The 24,424-nt window shown below is 37.0% G+C and overlaps 9 protein-coding genes across 11 annotated transcripts; all 9 read right to left on the bottom strand.

Annotated features, from left to right (window-relative positions):
* Positions 1-1,371: 1,371 nt before the first annotated feature.
* LOC135131791 (sodium-coupled monocarboxylate transporter 1-like) lies at positions 1,372-3,415 on the bottom strand. The gene is made up of 7 exons (XM_064059641.1): positions 3,222-3,415; positions 2,895-3,172; positions 2,624-2,846; positions 2,217-2,576; positions 1,893-2,163; positions 1,663-1,844; positions 1,372-1,612 (listed from the first exon to the last, which is right to left on the bottom strand). Exons 1-7 carry the CDS (start codon positions 3,413-3,415, stop codon positions 1,372-1,374), a joined length of 1,749 nt encoding a protein of 582 aa, XP_063915711.1.
* A 387-nt stretch (positions 3,416-3,802) lies between these two features.
* Positions 3,803-4,839, bottom strand: LOC135131790 (sodium-coupled monocarboxylate transporter 2-like). The gene is made up of 4 exons (XM_064059640.1): positions 4,646-4,839; positions 4,328-4,598; positions 4,098-4,279; positions 3,803-4,046 (listed from the first exon to the last, which is right to left on the bottom strand). The coding sequence occupies exons 1-4, from the start codon at positions 4,837-4,839 to the stop codon at positions 3,803-3,805; spliced, it is 891 nt and encodes a 296-aa protein (XP_063915710.1).
* On the bottom strand, positions 4,491-5,879 carry LOC135132443 (sodium-coupled monocarboxylate transporter 2-like). Its single transcript, XM_064060535.1, has 5 exons — positions 5,647-5,879; positions 5,321-5,598; positions 5,050-5,272; positions 4,646-4,995; positions 4,491-4,598 (listed from the first exon to the last, which is right to left on the bottom strand). Exons 1-4 carry the CDS (start codon positions 5,832-5,834, stop codon positions 4,845-4,847), a joined length of 840 nt encoding a protein of 279 aa, XP_063916605.1. The 5' UTR covers positions 5,835-5,879; the 3' UTR covers positions 4,491-4,598; positions 4,646-4,844.
* Positions 5,880-7,768: 1,889 nt separating this feature from the next.
* On the bottom strand, positions 7,769-9,913 carry LOC135132442 (sodium-coupled monocarboxylate transporter 2-like). The gene is made up of 7 exons (XM_064060534.1): positions 9,694-9,913; positions 9,368-9,645; positions 9,097-9,319; positions 8,690-9,049; positions 8,372-8,642; positions 8,142-8,323; positions 7,769-8,089 (listed from the first exon to the last, which is right to left on the bottom strand). The coding sequence occupies exons 1-7, from the start codon at positions 9,879-9,881 to the stop codon at positions 7,846-7,848; spliced, it is 1,746 nt and encodes a 581-aa protein (XP_063916604.1). The 5' UTR covers positions 9,882-9,913; the 3' UTR covers positions 7,769-7,845.
* Positions 9,914-10,375: 462 nt separating this feature from the next.
* Positions 10,376-12,455, bottom strand: LOC135132963 (sodium-coupled monocarboxylate transporter 2-like). The gene is made up of 6 exons (XM_064061183.1): positions 12,207-12,455; positions 11,880-12,157; positions 11,246-11,828; positions 10,924-11,200; positions 10,698-10,876; positions 10,376-10,649 (listed from the first exon to the last, which is right to left on the bottom strand). Exons 1-6 carry the CDS (start codon positions 12,389-12,391, stop codon positions 10,406-10,408), a joined length of 1,746 nt encoding a protein of 581 aa, XP_063917253.1. The 5' UTR covers positions 12,392-12,455; the 3' UTR covers positions 10,376-10,405.
* Positions 12,456-12,566: 111 nt separating this feature from the next.
* On the bottom strand, positions 12,567-24,115 carry LOC135132523 (sodium-coupled monocarboxylate transporter 1-like). 3 transcript variants are annotated; one of them, XM_064060648.1, is made up of 7 exons: positions 23,917-24,115; positions 23,591-23,868; positions 23,322-23,544; positions 22,915-23,274; positions 22,597-22,867; positions 12,942-13,123; positions 12,567-12,894 (listed from the first exon to the last, which is right to left on the bottom strand). In XM_064060648.1, the coding sequence occupies exons 4-7, from the start codon at positions 23,106-23,108 to the stop codon at positions 12,657-12,659; spliced, it is 885 nt and encodes a 294-aa protein (XP_063916718.1). In that variant the 5' UTR covers positions 23,109-23,274; positions 23,322-23,544; positions 23,591-23,868; positions 23,917-24,115; the 3' UTR covers positions 12,567-12,656. The 3 variants fall into 3 exon arrangements, with proteins under 3 accessions (XP_063916718.1, XP_063916716.1, XP_063916717.1); XM_064060646.1 differs by lacking the exons at positions 12,567-12,894; positions 12,942-13,123 and adding exons at positions 22,011-22,317; positions 22,369-22,550; XM_064060647.1 differs by lacking the exons at positions 12,567-12,894; positions 12,942-13,123 and adding exons at positions 22,011-22,317; positions 22,369-22,550 and having other exon boundaries at positions 22,915-23,544.
* On the bottom strand, positions 13,164-14,227 carry LOC135132928 (sodium-coupled monocarboxylate transporter 2-like). Its single transcript, XM_064061151.1, has 4 exons — positions 14,164-14,227; positions 13,895-14,117; positions 13,488-13,847; positions 13,164-13,440 (listed from the first exon to the last, which is right to left on the bottom strand). The coding sequence occupies exons 1-4, from the start codon at positions 14,225-14,227 to the stop codon at positions 13,164-13,166; spliced, it is 924 nt and encodes a 307-aa protein (XP_063917221.1).
* On the bottom strand, positions 19,624-21,940 carry LOC135132522 (sodium-coupled monocarboxylate transporter 2-like). The gene is made up of 7 exons (XM_064060644.1): positions 21,521-21,940; positions 21,191-21,468; positions 20,922-21,144; positions 20,514-20,873; positions 20,197-20,467; positions 19,982-20,148; positions 19,624-19,930 (listed from the first exon to the last, which is right to left on the bottom strand). The coding sequence occupies exons 1-7, from the start codon at positions 21,712-21,714 to the stop codon at positions 19,822-19,824; spliced, it is 1,602 nt and encodes a 533-aa protein (XP_063916714.1). The 5' UTR covers positions 21,715-21,940; the 3' UTR covers positions 19,624-19,821.
* Positions 23,604-24,110, bottom strand: LOC135131789 (sodium-coupled monocarboxylate transporter 1-like). The gene is made up of 2 exons (XM_064059638.1): positions 23,917-24,110; positions 23,604-23,868 (listed from the first exon to the last, which is right to left on the bottom strand). The coding sequence occupies exons 1-2, from the start codon at positions 24,108-24,110 to the stop codon at positions 23,604-23,606; spliced, it is 459 nt and encodes a 152-aa protein (XP_063915708.1).
* Positions 24,116-24,424: the final 309 nt, after the last annotated feature.

The following is a 24,424-nucleotide window of genomic DNA, read 5'->3' as shown; positions in this document are numbered from 1 at the left end:
CCGACCTCATCAGTTGATGGTATAAGAGACACAAAATTTACTTGTTCGTTTATTTTTCTATTAACCTACTCACAAAAGTTTTGCCTACGTGGTAAGTCTATTAGTTTCAATAACTGAACTTTCTGGTCCTGAAAGGGGTACATTTGTTCTCTGAGTATCCTCCAAATACTACTCTCCGATACATCACACTAGACAGTGATACGTGCTAGTGCCCGGTCGAGCTTCGACACTCTTCAAAACAGCCTCTTCAATATTAGCAATTCTATTATTACGTAACTTACCCCGATCCTGAGGTGCAGGTTTAAAAGTTCCGTACTCTCGAAAGTGCTGCAACGTTCTTAAAACTGCGCACATTTGGCAGACGACGATTTGGGAGGTTTTCTGAAAAAATTCGTTGGGCGCGAGTGCCGTTTCCTCGAGCTTCACCGTACGTTAAAACGATATCGGTGCATTCCAGATTTGAAAACAAAGCCATGTCAACACATTTCGTCTATAAATTAGAAATCTGTGCCAAACAAACCTCAAAGAGACAACGTTTAGTAAAAACATTGACATAAAAATGATTGTCAGTGTCAAAACGGTTGCTAGGGTACCTTCTTCATTGTTGTAGTGTTGTTATTATTTAAGTTATTATTTAAGGTGAACATAGACGGCTCGTGAATATATGGGTGGGAAAATTCGAAATTCGACTTGAGTTTTCGAAAAAATGGTAGATAAAAAAGTTGTTCCGTTTCACGAGTTCTGTTACTGGTTAAAATTAATGTACTTATTTCTGAGACACCCTGTATATTTAGATAACACAGTACTTTATTTTAATTATGATTTTTATCTTGCCAGTATTTACGTAATATTTTAAAAGGCTACATTTCTGTATTAGATGGTTTAGTACCCACTGGTCGGTTCATTTGTTGTAAAGGTAAAATGATCACTTTATTTCACACAAGTACCATCTACGCAACTATAGAAATAAATGCTTATTATTTTCTTGTATGGCAACGCAGGAATTAGTAATTTATTATACTATTTAAGACCCAAGGTTTAGCACATTTGTGTATGTCATTTGAGGGTGATTTTGGCAAAATTTGCTTCACTCTTTAAATAACTGCTAGGTCAATGATGCAACTGTTGATTTAAAACATGCGCCAAATTCACATTTTTCTAGTTGTGATAAATCTAAAGGTCTGGATGGTTTTCCCTTAGTTATTATTAACTGTGTGAGAGTGTCTGGGTTGCCGAAGGCAATTCGTTTACATTCGATAGAACGTGGTCATTGACCATGTTGCTTTTTATGAGGCTATATTTGACTCCGTCTACTTTAAACGAATTTTGCTATAAATTAACAATAACGAACGAATTTTGGTAAAAAATATTTTATTGAATTTCTGATGGGTCTTGTAAGCTAACGCATGATATCCTCTCTTCCTGTCGACATTCTTCAGGCAAGTACTTGTATATCAACGGACTTAGCAGTTTTCTGTCAACTAAAAAGTCACTCTTTGACATGTAGCTGATAATTAATCCGAAAATTATAGTCATTATGGCTCCAAAGAATGTATAATAGAAAAACGTAATCTTAAAAATGGAGGGGGGTTGAAATGTAACAGTCTCATTTCTGAAAAAAATCAAAAATATATAAGTGATTGACAGAAACTTAGTACTTACAGTACAGTGGTGGTAAAAGTTGTAAAATTTGACTCAGTTGACGTTTGGTTAAACAGCGCACAACCACTTAAAGACAGGGGTTTAGTAGGATATTTTATGAAACCTCTCATTTCGTAATATTTGGCCGGAAGTGCTAGAAATGCAACAGCAATAAGACCTCCTAGACTACCATAAAAGGCTCCCTTTAAAACATTGTTAGTATCTTAAAATAAGTTCTAGTCAATTTGTACCTTTGAATTTGCCTTTGGGAAGAGAATTCCTAATGTAAACAACCCCAACAAAGGTCCTTGTGTTAGCGCTGACACTAACAAACTAATCGAAATTATTTCTCCCAACAGTCCTATTATGAACACTAAACAAGTACACAAGGTTCCAACGACAAGAACTATCACTTTTAAAATACCACTACCACTTTTGTCAGAAAGATTTTTCTTGAGGAAAAAGTACACAATGTCTTTGTAGATAACACCAGAGAGGGCGTTTAAGTTTGAGGACATTGAGCTATAATATAGATCTTATTATTAGTGTAACACCTATTGAAAGTGAAAATGTACCTTAGTGATCCACTACAAATAGCTGCTATAAAGAGACCCGAGATTCCTGGTACGCTGGCACCAATCTCAGTGACAAAGTAAGGAAAAATTTGGTCATGTTTTGAGATCATGTGACTAGTTAGAGGGTCACAGTCTTTGTACTTGGCATAAACCACTAAGCCAACGAAAACGCACAAAGTCTGGACCACTGATAAACTAATTACAGTGCATAAAACGGACCACTTGAGATCTGTAGATTTTCCTAAAGTTAAAAATTTTTGAATACCGGTTTGACGCATGGCTACGTAGGCTGTAAAAGAGGATCCAAAACCTATTAAATATCCCCAGAAGCTGTCTCTTACTGTGGGATCAATATCAAAACTACAACACATTTCTACACAATCAACAACACTATAAATAATGATTACTTAAACACTTGTAGTCTTTGTCCAGCTACAGCTGTATTCCATACGGATACGAACCCCTCTGATTTCCCAAGACCTATTACGTAAATGCAGATAAAAGATGCCACTATTATGGTAAACTGTAAAAGATCCGTCCAAATCACGGTGTTGAAACCACCAATAGAAGTGTAAAACACGCAAATGGCACACAAAATAAAAGCTACGAGATTGACATTAAAACCACTAGCTGAAACTAATTTATCAGTCTAAATGAAAAATCTAACGGATTCTTTACCAGTGGCAAATGTTAAAGATGGAGAATAAGCATGCACTGGGAATAACAGTATCTCAGAAATCACGTAAAACACAATTGCCAACGTTCTTGTTCTCTTGTCAAATCTTTTCTCCAAATAGTTGTAAATGTTTCTCAGACGCAGTTTAAAGAACACCGGAAGGTAAAGAAAATTTGTTAGAAAACCCATTACTATTATCGAAACGACAAATAACCAAATGCTAGCTCCGTATCTGAAAACATCTGCTGCTGTTCCTAGTAACATGACTCCAGCAATATGACTAAAATTTACTGAATTATGACAATTTGAAAATTTTGTGTTGAACTCACCTGACTGCTACTGATATCGCTATGGGAATGATTTTCATGGTTTTTCCTCCCATGAGGTACTCTCTGGTGGTGCCTTGTTTAGTTCCAAAGCATCCGTAGTAGATTCCTATTAAGGTACTTAAAACTAAAGTACCTGCAAATATAGTGTAATCAAACCACCTTAAAGTGATCGATGAAGACGTATTAGGTGTCATGGTTTTGGCCTAAATCTACCAGTTTTACTAAACAGACTGTAAGCTCGTATTAGTAATTTTATGCATGTTAAATATGTAAAAACCTCGCACAACATGTATATATTTAGATAGCAATGTTACTTTATTGTAATAACATTCTAAAAGGCTATATTTCTGTATCAGACAATTTAATATACACTAGTCTAGATTATTCGTATGATGAATGAGAGAGATCGAAAGGTGAAATGTGTATACTCGTACTCTCTGAGTTATAAAACGTCATAGTGCACTCAAACATGCCCAAAATTTAAAACCAAACATTTTGACATTAGGTGAAGAAGGTCAAAGAAGATATAGTTTCATGACAACAGTAATATATTTTTTATAAATACCAAGTCAAATCAACCCCTAAGCACGAATTTCTGATGAGTTTTGTAGGCTAACGCATGCCATCTTCTCCTCTTCTCGACATTCTTTAGGCAAGCACTTATATATCAAGGGACTCAGCAGTTTTCTGTCAACTAAAATATCACTCTTTGACATACAACTGATGATCAATCCGAAAATTATAGTCATCACGGCTCCAAAGAATGTATAGTAGAAAAACGAAATCTTAAAAAAGGAGGGGGGTTGGAATGTAACGGAATCATTTCTGAAAAATAATTAAAATAAATAAGTGGTTAACAGAAAACTTAAATATTACAATGCAGGGGTGTTAAAAGATGCGAAATTTGTCTCAGTTAACGTCTGGTTGAACAGAGAGCAACTACTTATAGACAGGGGTTTCGTAGGATATTTTAGGAAACCTCTCATTTCGTAAAATTTGGCCGGAATTGCTAAAATTCCAACAGCAACAAAACCTCCTAGACTACCATAAAAAGCTCCCTTTAAAACACTGTTATTGCTTTAAAACACGTTTTGATAGTTTTATACCTTTGAGTTCGCCTTGGGGAAGAGAACTCCTAGTGTAAACAACCCCAACAACGGTCCAAGTGAAAGACTTGCTACTAATATACTAACCGAAATTATTTCTCCCAATAGTCCTATTGTAAACACTAAGCCAGTACTCAAGGTTCCAACAGCAAGGACTATCACTTTTAAAATACCACTACCACTTTTGTCAGAGAGTTTTTTCTTGAGGAAAAAGTACACAATGTCTTTATAAATAACACCAGAGAGAGCGTTTAAGTTTGCAGACATTGAACTATAACATAGATGTTATTATAACGCATAGTGAAAGAGAAGATCTACCTTAGTGATCCACTACAAATGGCTGCTATAAAGAGACCCGAGATTCCTGGTACGCTGGCACCAATCTCAGTTACAAAATAAGGAAAAATTTGGTCATGTTTTGAGATCATGTGACTAGTGAGTGGGTCACAGTATTTGTACTTGACAAAAACCACTAAGCCAACGAAAACGCACAAAGTGTGAATCACTGACATACTAATTACGGTGACCATTTGAGATCTGTAGATTTTCCTAAAGTTAAAAATTTTTGAACGCCGGTTTGACGTACGGCTACGTAGGCCGTAAAGGTTGACCCTGCACCTAGAAAGTATCCCCAGAAGCCATCTCTTACTGTGGGATCAATATCGAAACTACAATACATTTTCACACAGTCATCACCACTATCCAAGTATCATAATCATTACTTAAAAACTTGTAGTCTCTCTCCAGCTAAAGCTGTATTCCACACCGACACGAATCCCTTTGAGTTTGTAAGACCTAGTACGTAAATACTGACAAAAGATGCCACTATTATGGCAAACTGAAATAAATCGGTCCAAATTACGGTTTTGAAACCACCAATTGAGGTGTAAAATACACAAATAGCACACAAAATAAAAGCTACGAGATTTACATTAAAACCACTAGCTAAAACTACTGTATCAGTTTAAATGAAAAATCTCATGAATCCTTTACCAGTGGCAAATGTTAAAGATGGAGTATACGCTAGCACTGGGAATAAAAGTATTTCAGCAATCATGTAAAATATAATTGCCAACATTCTTGTTTTCTTGTCAAATCTTTTTCCTAAATAATCGTAAACGTTTCTCAGGCGCAGTTCAAAGAACACAGGAAGATAAAGAAAATTTGTTAGTAACCCCATTACTATTATCGACACAACAAATAACCAAATGCTCGCTCCGTATCTGAAAACATCTGCTGCAGTTCCTAGTAGCACGGTTCCAGCAATATGACTAAAATTTTCCCAATTGTGACGACTAGAATTTTTGTGGGGAACTCACCTCACTGCCACTGATATTCCTATGGGAATGATTTTCATGGTTTTTCCTCCCATGAGGTACTCTCTGGTTGTTCCTTGTTTAGTTCCAAAACATCCGTAGTAGATTCCGATCAAAGTACTGAAAACTAAAGTACCTGCAAATATGGTGTAATCGAACCAGCTCAGAGTGATCGGTGAAGACGGCGTCATGGTTAGCGTCCAAATCTACCAGTTCTACTGAATGGAAGGAATGCAAACAAAATACAAACACAAATTAGTAATTTCTGTGGAAGTTGAACAAGTAGAAACCTTGAATTAACTGAATATATTTAGATAGCAATGCACTTTATTTTAGTCAGGTCTTTTATGGTGCAATTATTTACGATGCATAATCGAAAAGGTTACGTTTCTGTTTTACGCAACCTTTGATTCAAGTTATTAGGTTCGTGTAGCCAACAATAACAAATTCACATATTCAGGATTAACTGTTTTTGGTTGCAATATATCTAAGATTCTGGAGGTTTTTCCCTAAGTTATTATTTACTAAAACGGGACGCAGTTCAATTTGTTTCCTGGTGAAGGAACGCGACGAGTACGGATCCGGGAACGACAAAAGTGACGACTTAACTTTGTCGAAGGTTGACGTAAAGACGGAAGACTGCGTCAACAATCGGAAGTAAAATTTATTGTATTTGGACTTTTGTGAGGATTTATAGCTGTACAAATAAAACTGTCAGTGTGTTATATGTATTTTTTTATCAAAAGTTCACTTATTATGTACATAAAACGCCTGAAGGATGGGTCGACGCGATTCTACGTAAACGATGTACTCAAAAAAGACAGTTACCCTCTTCCAAGAATTGATGACACGCTAACAACATTATCAGGATCCTCCTGGCTTTCCAAGTTAGATATAAAAAGCGGCTACTGGCAAGTTGGTATTCACCCAGAAGCTAAGGAAAAGACTGTTACAGTTATGCCTTTTGAACTGTGTAATGCTCCGGCTACTTTTGAGAGACTAATGGAGATGGTACTACGAGGACTAACATGGAACACATGTTTGGTTTATTTAGGCGACATCATGGTAATCGGAAAGACATTTGAGGGGCACTTGACCAACCTAGAAGAAGTATTTAGCCAAATGAAGAAGGCAAGCTTGAAGCTGAATCCGACGAAATTCCTCCTAGAATTTCTGGAGCATACTGTTTCGGCAAACTGGATTAAGACTACGGGAAAAACGATCAATGCGATTCGCGATTTTCCAAGACCAAGAAATAAACACGAAGTCCGGAGGTTCTTGGGATTGTGCACTTACTACAGAAGGTTTGTCAACGGGTTTGCTGCTGTTGCTGCTCCTCTGCACCGGCTGACGGATTTGAAGGCTCAGTTTAATTGGACTGCTGAATGTGAAGCAGCCTTTAAAAGATTGAAGAACGCACTATGCTCTAGTCTTATTCTGTCCTATTCTCAATCATCGTGAATGTCAGTCTTGGACACGGACGCGAGCAACATCGAAATAGGTGCCGTCTTGTCACAGCTGGAAGAAAAAGTCATTGAGTCCTTCAGCAGCGTACTTTCGAAACCCGAGAAGAACTACTGTGCTACGACGAAGGACTTGCTGGCTGTTGTACAGTTCCAGAAGTATCTCTATGGATGCGAATTCCTGATTAGAACCGATCACGTAGTTTCGGAGGACAAGTGGCTAGGCAAGAGTAGAGAACAGAAGACCGTGTAAGAACTGCAAACACTGCTCCAACATCGAGCAGTGTGAAACTATTAGAGGGGACGCTATTCGTGAATCACCCTGTATATTTAGACAGCAATAGGTACTTTATTATTCTAAAAGGCTATATCTCTGTATTAGACACTAATGTAGAGAATTCGTCTACGGTTCATATGATGGATGAGACAGACCGAAACGTAAAATCTGTATGTTTGTATTCTCTGAGTTATAAAACGTCATGATGAACTTAAAAATGCTAAAAATTTAAAATCATACATTTTGGCACCAAGTGAAAAATGTCAAAGAAGATAGTTCCATGACAGTAGTAATTATATATTTTTTATATACTTTTAGGTACAACAGAAACCTTACTAGAAAACAATTACATTATCTGTTTCTAGGAAATTAATCATGAGACCTACTCAAATTGGGTAACACTTACTAAAACATCAAATTTATCAATAGGAAAGAGAAAATTCTACAAAGTAAAATTAATCTTTAAGGACGAATTTCTGATGGGTCTTGTAAGCTAACGCATGACATCTTCTCTTCCTCTCGACAATCTTCAGGCAGGCACTTATATATCAAGGGACTTAGCAGTGTTCTGTCAACTGAAGAATCCCTCTTTGACATATAGCTGATAATTAATCCGAAAATTATGGTCATGACGGCTCCAAAGAATGTATAGTAGAAAAACGTAATCTTAAAAATGGAGGGGGGTTGGAATGTAACGGAATCATTTCTGAAAAAAAATCAAAAAAAGTAAGTTGTTAAACAGAAAATTTGATTATTACAATGCAGTGGTGTTAAAAGATGCGAAGTTTGTCCCAGTTAACGTCTGGTTGAACACAGAGCAACCACTTATAGACAGGGGTTTCGTAGGATATTTTATGAACCCTCTCATTTCGTAAAATTTGGCTGGAATTGCTAAAATTCCAACACAAACAAATCCTCCTAGCGAACCAAAAAAGGCTCCCTTTAAAACACTGTTATTGCTTTAAAACACGTTTTGATGGATTTGTACCTTTGAGTTTGCCATGGGGAAGAGAATTCCTAGTGTAAACAACCCCAACAACGGTCCATGTGTAAGACTTGCTACTACTAAACTAATCGAAAGTATTTCTCCCAATAGTCCTATTGTAAACACTAAACAAGTACACAAGGTACCAACAGCAAGAACTATCACTTTCAAAATACCACTACTACTTTTGTCAGAGAGTTGTTTCTTGAGGAAAAAGTACACAATGTCTTTATAGATAACACCAGAGAGAGCGTTCAAGTTTGCAGACATTGAACTATAACACAGATGTTATTCTAACGCATAGTGAAAGAGAAGATGTACCTTAGCGATCCACTACAAACCGCTGCTATAAAGAGACCCGAGATTCCTGGTACGCTGGCACCAATCTCAGTTACAAAGTAAGGAAAAATTTGGTCATGTTTTGAGATCATGTGACTAGTGAGTGGGTCACAGTCTTTATACTTGGCATAAACCACTAAGCCAACGAAAATGCACAAAGTGTGAATCGCTGACATACTAATGACGGTGTAAATAACTGACCATTTGAGATCTGTAGATTTTCCTAAAGTTAAAAATTTTTGAACGCCGGTTTGACGCACGGATACGTAGGCCGTAAAGGACGATGCTACACCTATTAAGTATCCCCAGAAGCTATCTCTTACTGTAGGATTTATATCGAAACTACAACACATTTTCACATAGTTATCAATACTACAAATAATGATTACTTGAAAACTTCTAGTCTTTGTCCAGCTACAGCTGTATTCCACACCGACAAGAATCCCTCTGATTTTCTAAGACCTAGTACGTAAATACAGATAAAAGATGCCACTATTATTACAAACTGAAAAATATCGGTCCAAATTACGGTTTTGAAACCCCCAATTGAAGTGTAAAATACGCAAATAGCACACAGAATAAAAGCTACGAGATTTACATTAAAACCACTAGCTGAAAGTACTGTATTAGTTTAAATGAAAAATCTCACAGACTCTTTACCAGTGGCAAAAGTTAAAGATGGAGAATACGCATGCACTGGGAATAAAAGTATTTCACCAATCGTGTAAAATATAATTGCCAACATTCTTGTTTTCTTGTCAAATCTTTTCTCCAAATAGTCGTAAACGTTCCTCAAACGCAGTTTAAAGAACACAGGAAGGTAAACAAAATTTGTTAGAAGCCCCATTACTATTACCGAAACGACACATAACCAAATGCTGGCTCCGTATCTGAAAACATCTGCTGCTGTTCCTACTAGCACAGCCCCAGCAATATGACTAAAATTTTCCAGATCGTGACGATTGAAAATTTTGTGACGAACTCACCTCACTGCTACTGATATCCCTATGGGAATAATTTTCATGGTTTTTCCTCCCATGAGGTACTCCCTGGTTGTTCCTTGTTTACTTCCAAAACAACCGTAGTAGATTCCGATCAAAGTACTGAAAACTAAAGTACCTGCAAATATGGTGTAATCGAACCAGCTCAGAGTGATCGGTGGAGACGGCATCATGGTTACCGTCCAAATCTACCAATTTTACTGAATGGAAGTAACGCAAACTAAATATAAACACAAATTAGTAATTTATATGAAAGTTGAACAAGTAGAAACCTTGAATGAACTGAATATATTTAGATAGCAATGCACTTTATTTTAATCAGGTCTTTTATAGTGCAAGTGTTTACGATACATTAAATACGAAAAGGCTACGTTTCTGTTGTTACGCAACATTTGATATAAACGCATTTAATATTTTAAGTTTGTAGTTGCAATATAACTAAAATTCTGGATGGTTTTCCCTAAGTTATTATTTACTAAAACGAGCTGCAGTTCCATTTGTTTTACATACTGGTGAAAGGTGACTATTTTACGGAAAAACGGAAGATAATGACTCAACAATCGGCGAAGATTTATTATTATATTCGTATTTTTGTGAGGATTTATAGGTTTACAAATAAAACTGTCAGTATGTTATATGTTATGTATTTTTTTATCAAATGCCCGCTTATGTTCATAAATTATTCTTTAAACTTTATCTAATCAAAACCTTGAACGGCGCTATCTATACTACTGTAGACCGCGATCCTTTTGTTGGTGTATTTTCTAGATAAACAATTGTATGTAACAGGACTTAGTAGACTCTTGTCAACTGCAACATCGCTCTTTGACATATAGCTTATAAGTAACCCGAGAATAACAGTCAGGATAGCTCCAAACAACGTGTAGTGGAAAAACGTTATCTTAAAAATAGAGCTAGGTTGTACCAACATTGCTTGATCCCTGAAAAACAAAGTTTTTATACAGACAATACCTATACATAATTCTTACAAAACAGTACTATTCAAAGAAAAATCACTTCCAGCTAAAGTCTGGTTAGAAACAATACAACCACTGGTTGATAGAGGTTTCGTGGAATATTTTATTAAACCTTTCATTTGGTAATATCTGGCGGGAATCGCGAGACACGAAATAGCAATAAAACCTCCAATAGTACCATAGAAGGCACCCTTCAAAATAAAGTTATTAATCCAAAGTACTTTTGATTATTTCAAACCTTGGAGTTTGCTTTAGGAAAGAGAATTCCTAGTGTGAATACCCCCAATACTGGTCCTTGCGTAAGCCCAGTTACCATTAAACTAATAGAAAGTACTTCTCCCAGCCGTTCCACTACAAACACCAAACAAGTACACAACGCTCCAACAACCAAAACTATTACTTTCAAAATTCCACTGCCACTGTTGTTAAAATCTGTAGATTGTTTCTTTAGAACGAAGCAAGCGATGTCTTTGTATAAAACACCAGCTAAGGCGTTTAAGTTTGACGACATCGAACTATAACAAATTTTACTATTGTACCTATTACATACTAAAAAGTACCTTAACGAAGCGCTACAAATCGCTGCAATGAAAAGCCCGACCAGACCTGGAAAATTTGAACCAACCTCAGTTACAAAGTATGGGAAAATTTGATCATGTTTTAACACCAAGTGACCAGTCAAAGGGTCGCAGTCTTTGTACTTGGCATAAACCAGTAAACCAATGAAGATGCAGAAGGTGTGCACTAGCGACATACTGACTACAGTGTGAACTACTGACCACCTGCAATCTGTATATTTAGATAAAGTTAAAAATTTTTGGGCTCCAGTTTGATGCACGATTACTACAGCTGTGGAAACCGCCCCCGAACCTAAAAGATAACCCCAGAAACTATCTCTGGCTGTAGGGTCAACACGAAAGTTGAAAATTTGTAGCCTGTCGCCTGATAGTGCTGTGTTCCAAACGGATACGAATCCGCCGGATGATCCAAGACCGGTTACGTATATACAGACAAGAGCCGCCATTATGACTCCGAATTGAAGAAAATCGGTCCAAACTACGGTTCTAAAACCCCCGACTGAAGTGTAGAAAATACAGATAACACATAAGATGAAGGCAACTAGTGATACGTTGACACCACTAGCTGAAACCATCGATCCATTATTACAGCAAAAAGTCTTCACTAATTTCTTACCAGTGGCAATAGTGAGTGATGGAGTGTAGGCGAAAACCGGAAACATAAGAATCTCAGACAGAATATAAAACAGGACAGCTAAAATTCTAGTTTTCCTATCAAATCTTTTTTCGAGATAGTCGTAAATGTTATTGACTTGTAGTTTGAAGAAGACGGGAAGATACACAAAAATTGCTAGAAAACCCATTAGTGTGAAAGCTGCAACCAGTAACCACACACTAGCCCCGTATCTGAAAACATCGGCTACAGTTGCTAGTAGCATAGTTCCAGAAATATGACTAAAATTTTTGGAAATGTGGTGCTTTGAAAATTTTGTGGGGAACTCACCTCACTGCTACGGATACTGCTATGGGAAGGATTTTCATGGTTTTTCCTCCCATGAGGTACTCTTTCGTTGTTGCTTGTTTAGTGCCAAAGCATCCATAGTAAATTCCGATTAAAGTACTGAAAATTAAAGTACTTGCGAATATAACGTAGTCGTAGCACCCTAAAGCGGATGGTGGAGGCGTCATTCTAGGCGGTGCACAGAAGCGGAGTGAAGCGCTAGTCTTTATAGACCCTAGTTTTATGACAAGCGCCGTATAAACCTTGAGTTTAACCAAAGTCGATAATGTTGCGAGAATTGTAAAATATAAACGGTGCAGTATATTATACTTATCTAATTATAATCACCAAGTTGTGGACGACAGGTACACGCAAAAATGCAATCTTAGCACTAGACAAAAATGCAAATTAAGATACAGCTTTAAGACAATAACAATAAGTAAAAGTCAACTTCTAGCCACAAACTTGTGATGTTTCTTGTACGCATGACATCTTCTCTTCGTCTCGACATTCTTCAGGTAAGCAGTTATATATCAAGGGACTTAGCAGTTTTCTGTCAACTGAAGAATCACTTTTTGACATATAGCTAATAATTAATCCGAAAATGATAGTCATGATGGCTCCTAACAGTGGATAATAGTAAAACACAATCTTAAAAATGGAAGGGGGTTGGAACGAAACACTATCATTTCTGAAACAAATTCAAACTAAGTGATTCACAGAAAATTTAGTTCTTACAATATAGTGCTGTTAAAGGTAGTAAGACTTGTCTCAGTTAAGGTTTGATTGGACAGAGCACAACCAATGACAGAGAGGGGTTTCGTTGGATATTTTATGAAGCCTCGTATTTCGTAAAATTTAGCGGGAAGTGCCAGACTTACGATAGAAATAAAACCTCCCAAAGTACCATAAAACGCTCCCTTTAAAACATTATTATTGATTTAAACACGTTCAATAACTTTATACCTTCGCATTTGCTTTTGGAAAGAGAATTCCTAGGGTAAACAACCCCAATAGCGGTCCTTGTGTAAGACCTATCACCAACAAACTAATAGAAAATATTTCTCCCAACAGTCCTATTGTAAACACTAAACAAGTACACAAGGTTCCAACAACAAAGACTATTACTTTTAAATTGCCACTACCACTTTTATCAGAAAGTTCTTTCTTGAAGAAAAAGTACAAAACGTCCTTATAGATAACACCAGAGAGGGCGTTTAAGTTTGAAGACATTGAGCTATAATATAGAGTTTAGTGTTACGCTTACTGAAAGAGAAGATGTACCTTAGTGATCCACTACAAATGGCTGCTATAAAGAGACCCGAGATTCCAGGTACGTTGGCACCAATCTCAGTTACAAAATACGGAAAAATTTGGTCATGTTTTGAGATCATGTGACTAGTCAGAGGGTCACAATCTTTGTACTTGCCATAGACCACTAAGCCAACGAAAACGCACAAAGTGTGGACCACAGAAATACTAATTACGGTATATATAACTGACCATTTGAGATCTGTAGATTTTCCTAAAGTTAGAAATTTTTGAGCACCGGTTTGACGTGTGGCTACGTAAGCCGTAAAGGAGCATCCTCCACCTAAAAAGTATCCCCAGAAGCTATCTCTTCCTGTAGGATCAATATTGAAACTACAACACATTTCTACACAATCGTCAATATCACAAATTATGATTACTTAAAAACTTGTAGTCTTTGTCCAGCTACAGCTGTATTCCACACCGACAAGAATCCCCCTGATGTTCTAAGACCAAGTGCATAGACACTGATAAATGATGTTACAATTATAGCAAACTGAAAAAAATCCGTCCAAATTACGGTTTTAAAACCACCTATTGAAGTGTAAAATACGCAGATAGCGCACAAGAAAAAAGCAACCAGGTTTATATTAAATCCACTAGCTGAAATTACAGTGTCAATCAAAAAAATATCTAACTGATTCTTTACCAGTGGCAAATGTTAAAGATGGACAATACGCATGCACTGGGAATAAAAGTATCTCAGTAATCATGTAAAACACGATTGCCAACGTTCTTGTTTTCTTGTCGAATCTTTGCTCCAAGTAGTCGTAAATGTTTTTCAAGCGCAGTTTAAAAAACACAGGAAGATAAACGAAATTTGTTAGAAACCCCATAACTATTAGCGAAACAATAACTAACCAGACGCTACCTCCGTATCTGAACACTTCTGCCGCTGTTCCTAGTAGCATGGCTCCAGCAATATGACTAAAATTTCCGAATTGTGACGACTGAAAATTTTGTGGGGAACTCACCTCACTGCTACCGATATTGCTATGGGAACGATTTTCATGGTTTTTCCGCCCATGAGATACTCTCTGGTGGTTCTTTGTTTAGTTCCAAAACATCCGTAGTAGATTCCGATCAAAGTACTAAAAAGTAAAGTACCTACAAAAATAGCGTAATCGTACCAGCTCAAAGTGATCGCAGAAGACGTATTAGGCGTCATGGTTATCGTCCAAATATGCCAGTTGTACGGAACCAAATAAATGCAAGAAATTAAAACACAAATTAGTAATTTCTATGGAAGTTGTATTTGCAGAAACCTTGAATTAAATGTATATTTGTAGATAGCAATGTACACTACTTTAATCACGGTTTTTTTATTACAATGACTTACATAACGGCTGCAATTCTGCATTATGAAAGATTCTAATGGGTAACGAAATCTATCTACTATAGTATTGTTACGAAATAAAACCATAACCTCCCCGGCGCGACGCCTATGAGTTTTTCTAGTATGCGTATCGATGAACGGTGACTCATCGACGGCTTAGCGGCGGCCGCATAAAGACAAGTCTGGAGCCGGTTACCGGAAGTCTCGAAGCGGAGTCGCGATGGATACTCGAGAAGGATCTCGATCGGAGAAGTATGGGTTTAAATAGAGGCGACCGTCGGGAACGGATTATTCAGCCAGTGGAGACAGTCAAGAGCGTCCAGTGAAATTCGCCGGAATAATTTCTGTACATATTCATTGCAATAGTTAGTAGTGTAATTCGAGTTAAAGAAATAAATCGTTGAGTTTTTACCTACGCCCGATAAATTATTTGCCCGTCAAACGTAACAGTATACGAAAATGACAAATTCACTAACTAATCTTTAGTTCTGCGGTATCTAAAGTTCTGAATGGTTTTCCCTAAGTTATCATATGTATAATATATAATTCAGCTCTGCAGGCCTTAAAGGCCCTGGGCTTTTTTTACAATAATTTTCCATTTGTTCCTGTCGGCTGCTTTGGATCTCCAATCTTCAATGCCAAAGTTTTGAAGATCTTTTCGAACATCGTCTATCCACTTCAGTTTTGGCCTTCCTCTCTTTTTCTTTCCTCCTTTTAGGCGGTCTAATACTTTCCCAATTGTCCTTTCCTCTGGTGCTCTTCCGACGTGGCCTAGCCATCTTAGTCTCTCTGCTCTGATTATCTTCGTGATTGTTGGTTCTCCGTATATTTCCTCGATCTCTCGGTTTGTTCTTCTTCTCCATTGGTCTAGTTCTTTTATACCTCCATATATCTTTCGTAGTATCTTGCGTTACCATACTTCCAACTTCTGTTCCTTTTCGTTCGTTAGCGTCCATGTTTCACTAGCGTACAGGACTGTAGGTCTTACTATTGTCTTATATACTTGTTTCTTTGTTCGTCGTGTTACATTCTTACTCCTCAGAAATCTGTTTAATCTTCCTACACTCTTGTTTGCTTTCGCGACCCGTTCTTCTATTTCTTCATTCATTTCGTTTTTGTTTGTAATTACTACTCCTAGATATTTGAACCTATTTACTTCTTCGAATTCGTATGTTGTTCCTTCTTCTGTAGTTACTTTCAGTGGTTTTGCTGGGGTTGATTTTGTTTCCATCTTCATAAACTTCGTTTTCTCTTGGTTGATCGCTAAACCCATTCGTTTCGCTTCTCTGATTAGATTTTTTGTCATTTTCTTCATTTCTGCTTCTGTTCTCGTTATACATGTCACGTCATCTGCAAAGGCTATATTTTAGTGTCATTTTTCGTATATCGTGCTCGTTCTGTGGATGCCACTTCTCCTTATTATTGCTTCGAGTACTAGATTGAACAGGGTAGTTGATATTGGATCTCCTTGCCGGAGTCCTGTTCTTACTTGGAATGGTACTGACAACAGACCATTTATCCTGACTCTGTTTCTGGTGCTCTGCAGGGTCATCTTTGTCAGTTTTATTAGTTTTCTTGGGACTCCCAGTTCTTGCATGGCTTCTAGCAGTTCTTTCCTGTTAACCGTGTCATAGGCTTTTTTAAAGTCTATGAACAGCAGATATAAGTTGATTCCCTGTTCGTAATGTACTTCTTGTAGTTGCTTCAATATAAATATCTGGTCTACGGTAGATCTATTTTTCCTAAAGCCTGCTTGATATTCTCCTACTATTTTTTCCATATGCTGCTTTAGTCTTCGGTTGATACAAGTGGCCATTACCTTATACGTTACGTCTAGCAGCGCTATTCGGCGATAATTTTCGCATTTCGTAATATCTCCTTTTTTAAATATCGGGCAAACTACTGCTTCACTCCATTGTTCTGGCATTTTTCCTTCCTTCCAACATTCTAGCACTAGTCGATGTATCTCTGATGCTACTGCTTCTCCTCCGTACTTTGGCATCTCGCCCTTTATTCCGTTTCTACCAGGACTTTTGTTGTTTTTCATCTGCCTTAGTGTTTCTCTAATCTCTCCTTCGTCAATTTCTATTGTTTCATCTGGGTCATCCGAGTCGTTCACTCTTTCGTTCCTATCTTGCTGTGTATCCTGTTCGTTTAGCAGCTCTTCAAAGTATTCTGCCCATCGTTTTATTCTTGATTGTTCGTCTCCTATCATGTTGCCGTCCTTGTCTTTACAATATATTACTCGTGGTTGATAGCCTCTTTTCTCTTTTTTCACGTCCTGGTAGAAGTTCCTTATTTCATTCTTGTTGAAGTTTTCTTCTATTTGTCGTATTTGTTCTTCCATCTTTGCTCGTTTCTTATTTCTGCATATCTTCTTGTACTCTTTCCTTTTTTCTTGGTAATCTTTTTGGTTCTTCTCATTTTTTGATTTTAGATATTTCTGTCTGGCTGACCTCACCGCTTCTATTGCTTTTCAACATTCCTCGTCAAACCATTCGTTTCTATTTTTGTTGTCTTTTTTGACGAACCCTAGTACTTCTTCCGAGGTCTTCCATACGTTCTCTTGTAGTTCTTCCCACCTCTCTTCTATAGGTATGTCTTGCTCTGTTGATCTTATTCTCTCATTCATCTTTTGTTCGTATTCCTGTTGTACTTCAGCTTTCTTAAGTTTGTTTACATTTATATCACGTTGCGTCTTCTTTCCTTCTTTTTTCTTCGGTATTTCTTGTTTGAGGTCTGCTCTTACTAGAAAGTGGTCTGAATTCGCTTCTGCTCCCCTGTAGCTTCTTAATCTGGTTATTAGTTGGGCATCTCTCCTTTCTACCAGTATGTGGTCTATTTGGTTGACCGTTTTTCCGTCAGGCGACATCCACGTGCCTTTGTAGATCTCTTTCTGAGCAAAGAAGGTGCTTTTGACTACCATTTTATTTTCTTCTGCAAACTCTATCAGTTTTTCTCCATTTTGATTCGTTTTTTGGTGTTTGCTTTCTTTCCCGATTGTTGGCCTGTAGCAATTCTCTTTACCTATCATTGCGTCGGCGTCTCCTATAACCATTTTAATGTCATGCTTTGGTATTTTCACATATTCTCTTTCTAGTTCTTCGTAATATTCTGTTTTTACTTCTAGATCTTTCTCTTCAGTCGGTGCATGTATATTCAGTAGGCTTATTTTCCTGTACTTACTTCTCAATCTTATATAGCTCATTTTTCTGAGATTGGTTTGAAGGTAATTACTGCTCCTTTCAGGCTCTTCTTCACCATGAATCCTGTTCCTAGTTCTCTGTTGTCAATTCCGCTATTAAATAATATGTAGTTGTAGTTGTCTATTTCAGTAATGAATTTGCCTTTTTGTTTCGTCTTGTATAGCTGCTACATCTATATTATACCTTTGTAATTCTTGAACTATTTGTTTCAGTTTTCCTTCGCTATATGTTCCTCGAACATTCCATGTTTCTATTCTAATTTTCGGGTTTTTCTTTCTCTTCGTAATTCCTATCGGGTCATCCATGAGCTTTGCATACGTCGTCATTGTTTTCCGGTGTGTGGTTTCTTCCTCTATTAGTTTTTTGGATTTTCTTTGGGGTGCGACGGTGCTTTCACTAATTTGTCTAATTTAGTGTCCCAATGCCAGACTTCTCCTGCCCATATCATCTTTTTGTACCCTACTTTTGCCTCGACTTCTTTAACTTTTTCTGCTGCTGCTATTCCTCTTATTTTCTTCTGTATCTCGCTCTCTTGTTTGGTGTAATCGTCTTCAATAAACGTTTTTGATCCTTTTAATTTGTTCTTCTGTTTCATGATTGCTCTTTTTGTGTCTCAGTTCTCTATCTTTGCTACTACTATGTCGTATTTTTCGCTGACTAATCATGCGTCTTGTATCTTAGTTTGGATTCCTACCTTATTTTTTAGGAGTTCTTCAACCTCTGCTGTTATTTCGCTTCCTTGTAGTTTCCCTTCTTTGATTACGATGTTGTTTCTTCTTTCTGCTTTTTCCAGTTTTTCGAAGTGTTGCTCCACTCTTTCTAATCTTTCGGTCAGTCTTTGGTTTTTTTCTCTTAGTGTTGTTACTTCTGTTTGGTATGCTCATTGGTCTCTTTTCATTTCTGCGATTTCCTCCATTAACGTTTTGAACATATCCTTTACTTCGTCCATGTCTCCTGCTTGTACCCTCTTCTGCTTCCTCTGTACTCTTTGACCTTCCGGTGATGGTGAAAAGGAGGTTTCTCTTTTTCGTTTCTGGTTGTCTTGTTCTTCTATTGCTAGTTTGTGTCCTTTTTCCGGTTCAGGATTCCCGTTTAGCATTCCCTGGCCGACTTTCTTGCTTCCTGTGTATCAAGTACGTTCCTATGTTGTTTACTTCGTGCCGCGATAAGATCTTCTTGGTGCTTCTTACTCTTATTCCACTTCACTTCTTTGTTTTCTACTACTTGTCCTTCGCTTTTGACGCTCGATATCTCTCGATTTTCGAGTTTGGATTTCGGAGCGTGTTCTGCTTATCGTAGTCAGGACCGTAACCAAGTTATCATATACATTTCATAATTTTTGCAGAAAGGGGTCTACGTAAGTGAATTTATTAGATTTGCATTTTTGTAAAGATTTATGGGTTTAAAAATAAAACTGTTTGTTCAATGTTATGTACTTTTTTAACAAATGTCCGCCCAGTAAGTATATAAATTATATTTTAAATCGTAAACCATATCTACTACTGATACAGAAATATGCTTCAATCAGGTATAAAACTGGCATCGGTTGATTTTGACGTAGAATCGCTATACATTGGGGAACACTGCACTAAAATAGCAAAAGGAAATTATAAAATATGAAATCAATTCTAATCACGAATTTGTATTGTTTTGTTTACGCTAACACAAGCCACCTTTTCTTCGTCTGGACATTCTTCATGCATATACTTGTAAATCAACGGACTTAGCAGTTTTCTGTCAACTGAGGAACTACTCTTTGACATGCTTAGCTAATAATTAATCCAAACACGATGGTCATTGTGGCTCCGAAAAACGTGTAATAGTAAAACGAAATTTTAAAAACGGAAGGGGGTTGGAATGAAACGGTACCATTTCTGAAAAACGACAAAAACAAGTCAGTCATACAAAGCAAACCTCCGTATTACAAGGAAGTAAAATTTGCAGCGGTTAACGTTTGGTTAAACCCAGCACAACCATCTATTGAGAGGGGTTTCATAGGATACTTTATCAAACCACTCAGTTCGTAATACTTGGTAGGAAGTGTAAGACAAAGAGCAGCCATCAAACCTCCAAGCATACCATAGAAGCCCCCCTTTAAAACAACGTCAGTGGGTTCAAACAAATTTTAATGAATTTATACCTTTGGGTTTGCCTTTGGAAAGAAAATTCCTAGTGTGAAAACTCCTAATATCGGTCCTTGTGTAAGACTTACTGCTAATGCAGCAAGAGAAAGTATGTCTCCCAATAATTCTACTATAAACACCAAGCAAGTACACAAGGTTCCAACAACTAGAACTATTACTTTCAAAATAGCACTGCTACTATTGTCGGAAGGTTGTTTCTTGAAAAATAAATACACAACGTCTTTGTATATAACACCAGAGACAGCGTTCAAGTTTGAAGACATTGAGCTGTAAGAGAGATAGTAGTGTAATACGCAGTGAAAGACACAATTACCTTAAGGCTGCACTCCAAATAGCTGCTATAAAGAGACCAGAGATTCCTGGCACGCTGGCACCGATTTCAGTTACAAAGTACGGGAAAATTTGGTCATATTTTGAAATCATGTGACTAGCCAAAGGGTCACACTCTTTGTATTTGGCGTAAACCGCTAAACCAACGAAAACACACAAAGTGTGGACCACTGACATATTAATTACAGTGTGTATAATAGACCATTTGATGTCTGTAAATTTCGCCAAAGTTAGGAATTTTTGGGCACCAGATTGACGTACGACTACGTAGGCGGCAAAGAAGGCTCCTCCACCGATGCAATTAGCCCAGAAGCTATCTCTTACTATAGGATCCACATCGAAACTATAATAACACGTTTACGTAGTCATCAACCCTAGAGGTAATGATTACTTAAAAACTTGTAGTCTTTCTCCAGCTATTGCTGTGTTCCACACGGGTAAAAATCCGCCACATATTCCAAGAGCAACCACATACACGGTGATAAAAGAAGCCATTATTATACCAAACTGAAAAAAGTCTGTCCAAATCACGGTTCTAAAACCACCTACTGAAGTGTAGAAGACACAGACAGCAGATAAAATAAAAGCGATCAAATTTACATTAAAACCACTAGCTGAAACGACAATGTCAGTTTTAATCAAATCTAACCCATTCTTTACCAGTAGCTAACGTCAAAGATGAAGTGTACACATACACTGGAAATACAAGAATCTCAGCAATCATGTAATACACAACCGCCAAAATTCTTGTTTTCGTGTCAAATCTTTCCTTCAAATAGTCATAAATATTCATCAGTCGCAGTTTAAAGAACACGGGAAGGTAAACAAAATTTGCCAGAAACCCCATAACTACAAACGAAATATTAAGCAACCAAATGCCAGTTCCGTATTTGTAGACATCTGATACTGTTCCTAGTAGCAAGTTTCCAGAAATGTGACTAAAATTTTTGGAATTGCGACGATCATTTGACGAGTTTGTCGCAAACTCACCTCACTGCTACTGATATCGCTATAGGAACGATTTTCATAGTTTTTCCTCCCAAGAGATACTCTTTGGTTGTTGCTTGTTTAGTTCCAAAGCATCCGTAGTAGATTCCGATCATAGTACTGAAAACTAAAGTACCTACAAAGATGGTATAGTCGTACCAATTCAAAGTGACCGTTGAATTTAAATTAGGTGTCATGGTTGTAGTTCCAATTGTACCAGTTGTACTAAATTCAAAAAGTGCACACTGACTGTGCACAAGTAGGTACCTAATTGGAGTGCAGGTGTCACTGAATTAAAATAACGTATTTTATTTTGATAGCCGCTTTTACATTACAAATAATCACATAAGTTTTTAACAAATGACATCTAAAATTTATGCCTGATTATTTAAAATGACAACAACGAACATAAAACACAAGCCATTTTTGTCTATTACGTTGACAGCAACATACTAAAATCTTCGAACATGTTTGAGATTAATCTATTCAAAATTTAGAACAATATACCCAGATCACAACAGTACCTACAAAAAAATTTAATCTTCATAAAACGCGTAATACTCTAACCAAAATTCAATGAAGTGTCTTGTGTACAAGACGTCTTCTCTTCGTCTCGACCTTCTTCAGGTAAGCATCTGTAAATCAAGGGACTTAGCAGTTTTCTGTCAACCGAAGAGTCACTCTTTGACATGTAGCTAATAATTAATCCGAAAATAATAGTCATGACGGTTCCAAAGCCGGAATAATAGTAAAACATAAGCTTAAAAATGGAAGGGGTTTGGAACGGAACACTATCATTTCTGAAAAAAATCAAAACTAAATAAGTGATTAACAGAGAATTTACTTCTTACAATATAGTGCTGTTAAAATAAGTAAGACTTGTCTCAGTTATGGTTTGATTGGACAAAGCACAACCAATTACAGAGAGGGGTTTCGTCGGATATTTTACGAAGCCTCTTATTTCAAAATATTTGGCGGGAAGTCCTAGACTTACAACAGCAATAAAACCTCCTAGAGTACCATAAAAGGCTCCCTTTAAAAAAGTATTATTGACTTAAACACGTTCAATAACTTTATACCTTTGAATTTGCTTTTGGAAAGAGAATTCCTAGGGTAAACAACCCCAACAGCGGTCCTTGAGTAAAACCTACAATCAATACACTAATAGGAAGTATTTCTCCTAATAGTCCTATTGTAAACACTAAACAAGTACACAAGGTCCCAACAACAAGGACTATCACTTTTAAAATACCACTACTACTTTTGTCAGACGGTTTTTTCTTGAAGAACAAATACAAAATGTCTTTGTAAATAACACCAGAGAGGGCGTTTAGGTTTGAAGACATTGAGCTATAATATAGATCTTAGTGTAACGCTTACGGAAAGGGAAAATGTACCTTAGTGATCCACTAGAAATCGCTGCTAAAAAGAAACCCGAAATTCCTGGTACACTGGTACTAATGTCAGTTACAAAATAAGGAAAAATTTGGTCATGTTTTGAGATCTTGTGACTAGTCAAAGGGTCACAGTCTTTGTACTTAGCATAAACCACAAAGCCAACGAAAACGCACAACGTCTGGACTACAGACATACTAATTACGGTGTATATAACTGACCATTTGAGATCTGTAGATTTTTCTAAAGTTAGAAATTTTTGGGCACCGGTTTGACGTACGGCTACGTAGGCCGTAAAGGAGCATCCTGAACCTATAAAGTATGCCCAGAAACTATCTCTTACCGTAGGATCAACATCGAAACTACAACATATTTTTGCACAATTATCAACACTATAAGTAATGATTACTTAAAAACTTGTAGTCTCTGGCCAGCTCTTGCTGTATTCCACACCGACAAGAATCCACCTGATGTTCTAAGACCTAGTGCGTAAACACTGATAAAAGATGTCACTATTATAGCAAACTGAAGAAAATCCGTCCAAATTACGGTTTTAAAACCACCTATTGAAGTGTAAAATACGCAAATGGCGCACAAGATAAAAGCAACCAGGTTTACATTAAGTCCACTAGCTGAAACTACAGTGTCAGTTTAAAAAAAATCTGACTGATTCTTTACCAGTGGCAAATGTTCAAGATGGAGAATACGCATGCACTGGGAATAAAAGTATCTCAGTAATCATGTAAAACACGATTGCCAACGTTCTTGTTTTCTTGTCGAATCTTTGCTCCAAGTAGTCGTAAATGTTTTTCAAGCGCAGTTTATAAAACACAGGAAGATAAACGAAATTTGTTAAAAACCCCATTACTGTTAGTGCAACAACAGTCAACCAAACGCTACCTCCGTATCGGAATACTTCTGAGGCTGTTCCTAGTAGCATAGTTCCAGAAATATGGCTACAATTTTCAGAATCGTGTCGATTTGAAATTTTGTGGTGAACTCACCTGACTGCTACTGATATTGCTATGGGAATGATTTTCATGGTTGTTCCTCCCATGAGGTACTCTCTGGTGGTTCCTTGTTTAGTTCCAAAACATCCGTAGTAAATTCCGATCAAAGTACTGGAAACTAAAGTACCTACAAATATAGTGTAATCATACCAGCTCAAAGTAATCGAAGAAGGCGTATTAGGCGTCATGGTTATCGTCCAAATATGCCAGTTATACTGAACAAAATAAATGCAAAGAAATTAAAACACAAATTAGTCATTTCTATGGAAGTTGTATTTGCAGAAACCTTGAATTAAATTTATATATGTAGACAGCAATGCACTTTATTTTAATCACGGCTTTTTTATTACAAGGTCTTAAATAACGGCTGCAATTCTGCATTATGAAAGACTCTAATGGGTAATGAAATCTATCAGCTCAATACAACTATAGTATACTAAAATGACAAAGTCACTAACTATCTTTAGTTGTGAGGTATCTAAAGTTCTGGATGGTTTTCCCT

This window comes from Zophobas morio, unplaced genomic scaffold (genome assembly GCF_036711695.1).
Source record: "Zophobas morio isolate AGI-343-1 ecotype UQ-CSIRO unplaced genomic scaffold, CSIRO_AGI_Zmor_V1 ptg000021l, whole genome shotgun sequence".
Taxonomy (NCBI): Eukaryota; Metazoa; Arthropoda; class Insecta; order Coleoptera; family Tenebrionidae; genus Zophobas; species Zophobas morio.
The sequence above is the reverse complement of the archived record's forward strand: the minus strand, read 5'-3'. Positions and strand labels throughout refer to the sequence as shown.

Coding starts and splice junctions, on each gene's coding strand:
- LOC135131791 (XM_064059641.1), bottom strand. CDS start 3,415: ATGACACCTAATACGTCTTCATCGATCACTTTAAGGTGGTTTGATTAC. Junction 2,577..2,623: donor CAAAGACTACAAGTGTTTAA/GTAATCATTATT, acceptor AATGTGTTGTAG/TTTTGATATTGATCCCACAG. Junction 1,613..1,662: donor ACTTTTACCACCACTGTACT/GTAAGTACTAAG, acceptor GATTTTTTTCAG/AAATGAGACTGTTACATTTC.
- LOC135131790 (XM_064059640.1), bottom strand. CDS start 4,839: ATGTCAGTGATTCACACTTTGTGCGTTTTCGTTGGCTTAGTGGTTTTT. Junction 4,280..4,327: donor TCCCCAAGGCGAACTCAAAG/GTATAAAACTAT, acceptor AGTGTTTTAAAG/GGAGCTTTTTATGGTAGTCT. Junction 4,047..4,097: donor TCTTTTAACACCCCTGCATT/GTAATATTTAAG, acceptor ATTATTTTTCAG/AAATGATTCCGTTACATTCC.
- LOC135132443 (XM_064060535.1), bottom strand. CDS start 5,834: ATGACGCCGTCTTCACCGATCACTCTGAGCTGGTTCGATTACACCATA. Junction 5,273..5,320: donor ATCTTTAACATTTGCCACTG/GTAAAGGATTCA, acceptor CAGTAGTTTTAG/CTAGTGGTTTTAATGTAAAT. Junction 4,996..5,049: donor GAGAGACTACAAGTTTTTAA/GTAATGATTATG, acceptor AATGTATTGTAG/TTTCGATATTGATCCCACAG.
- LOC135132442 (XM_064060534.1), bottom strand. CDS start 9,881: ATGATGCCGTCTCCACCGATCACTCTGAGCTGGTTCGATTACACCATA. Junction 9,320..9,367: donor ATCTTTAACTTTTGCCACTG/GTAAAGAGTCTG, acceptor CAGTACTTTCAG/CTAGTGGTTTTAATGTAAAT. Junction 9,050..9,096: donor CAAAGACTAGAAGTTTTCAA/GTAATCATTATT, acceptor AATGTGTTGTAG/TTTCGATATAAATCCTACAG.
- LOC135132963 (XM_064061183.1), bottom strand. CDS start 12,391: ATGACGCCTCCACCATCCGCTTTAGGGTGCTACGACTACGTTATATTC. Junction 11,829..11,879: donor ATCACTCACTATTGCCACTG/GTAAGAAATTAG, acceptor CGATGGTTTCAG/CTAGTGGTGTCAACGTATCA. Junction 11,201..11,245: donor ATTTGTAGCGCTTCGTTAAG/GTACTTTTTAGT, acceptor AATTTGTTATAG/TTCGATGTCGTCAAACTTAA.
- LOC135132928 (XM_064061151.1), bottom strand. CDS start 14,227: ATGATTACTGAGATACTTTTATTCCCAGTGCATGCGTATTGTCCATCT. Junction 14,118..14,163: donor ATCTTTAACATTTGCCACTG/GTAAAGAATCAG, acceptor CTGTAATTTCAG/CTAGTGGATTTAATATAAAC. Junction 13,441..13,487: donor ATTTGTAGTGGATCACTAAG/GTACATCTTCTC, acceptor TCTATATTATAG/CTCAATGTCTTCAAACTTAA.
- LOC135132522 (XM_064060644.1), bottom strand. CDS start 21,714: ATGACACCTAATTTAAATTCAACGGTCACTTTGAATTGGTACGACTAT. Junction 21,145..21,190: donor ATCTTTGACGTTAGCTACTG/GTAAAGAATGGG, acceptor TTGTCGTTTCAG/CTAGTGGTTTTAATGTAAAT. Junction 20,468..20,513: donor ATTTGGAGTGCAGCCTTAAG/GTAATTGTGTCT, acceptor TCTCTCTTACAG/CTCAATGTCTTCAAACTTGA.
- LOC135132523 (XM_064060648.1), bottom strand. CDS start 23,108: ATGTCTGTAGTCCAGACGTTGTGCGTTTTCGTTGGCTTTGTGGTTTAT. Junction 22,868..22,914: donor ATTTCTAGTGGATCACTAAG/GTACATTTTCCC, acceptor TCTATATTATAG/CTCAATGTCTTCAAACCTAA. Junction 13,124..22,596: donor TTCCAAAAGCAAATTCAAAG/GTATAAAGTTAT, acceptor AATGTTTTAAAG/GGAGCGTTTTATGGTACTTT.
- LOC135131789 (XM_064059638.1), bottom strand. CDS start 24,110: ATGACGCCTAATACGCCTTCTTCGATTACTTTGAGCTGGTATGATTAC. Junction 23,869..23,916: donor GCAATATCAGTAGCAGTCAG/GTGAGTTCACCA, acceptor TGAAAATTGTAG/CCATATTTCTGGAACTATGC.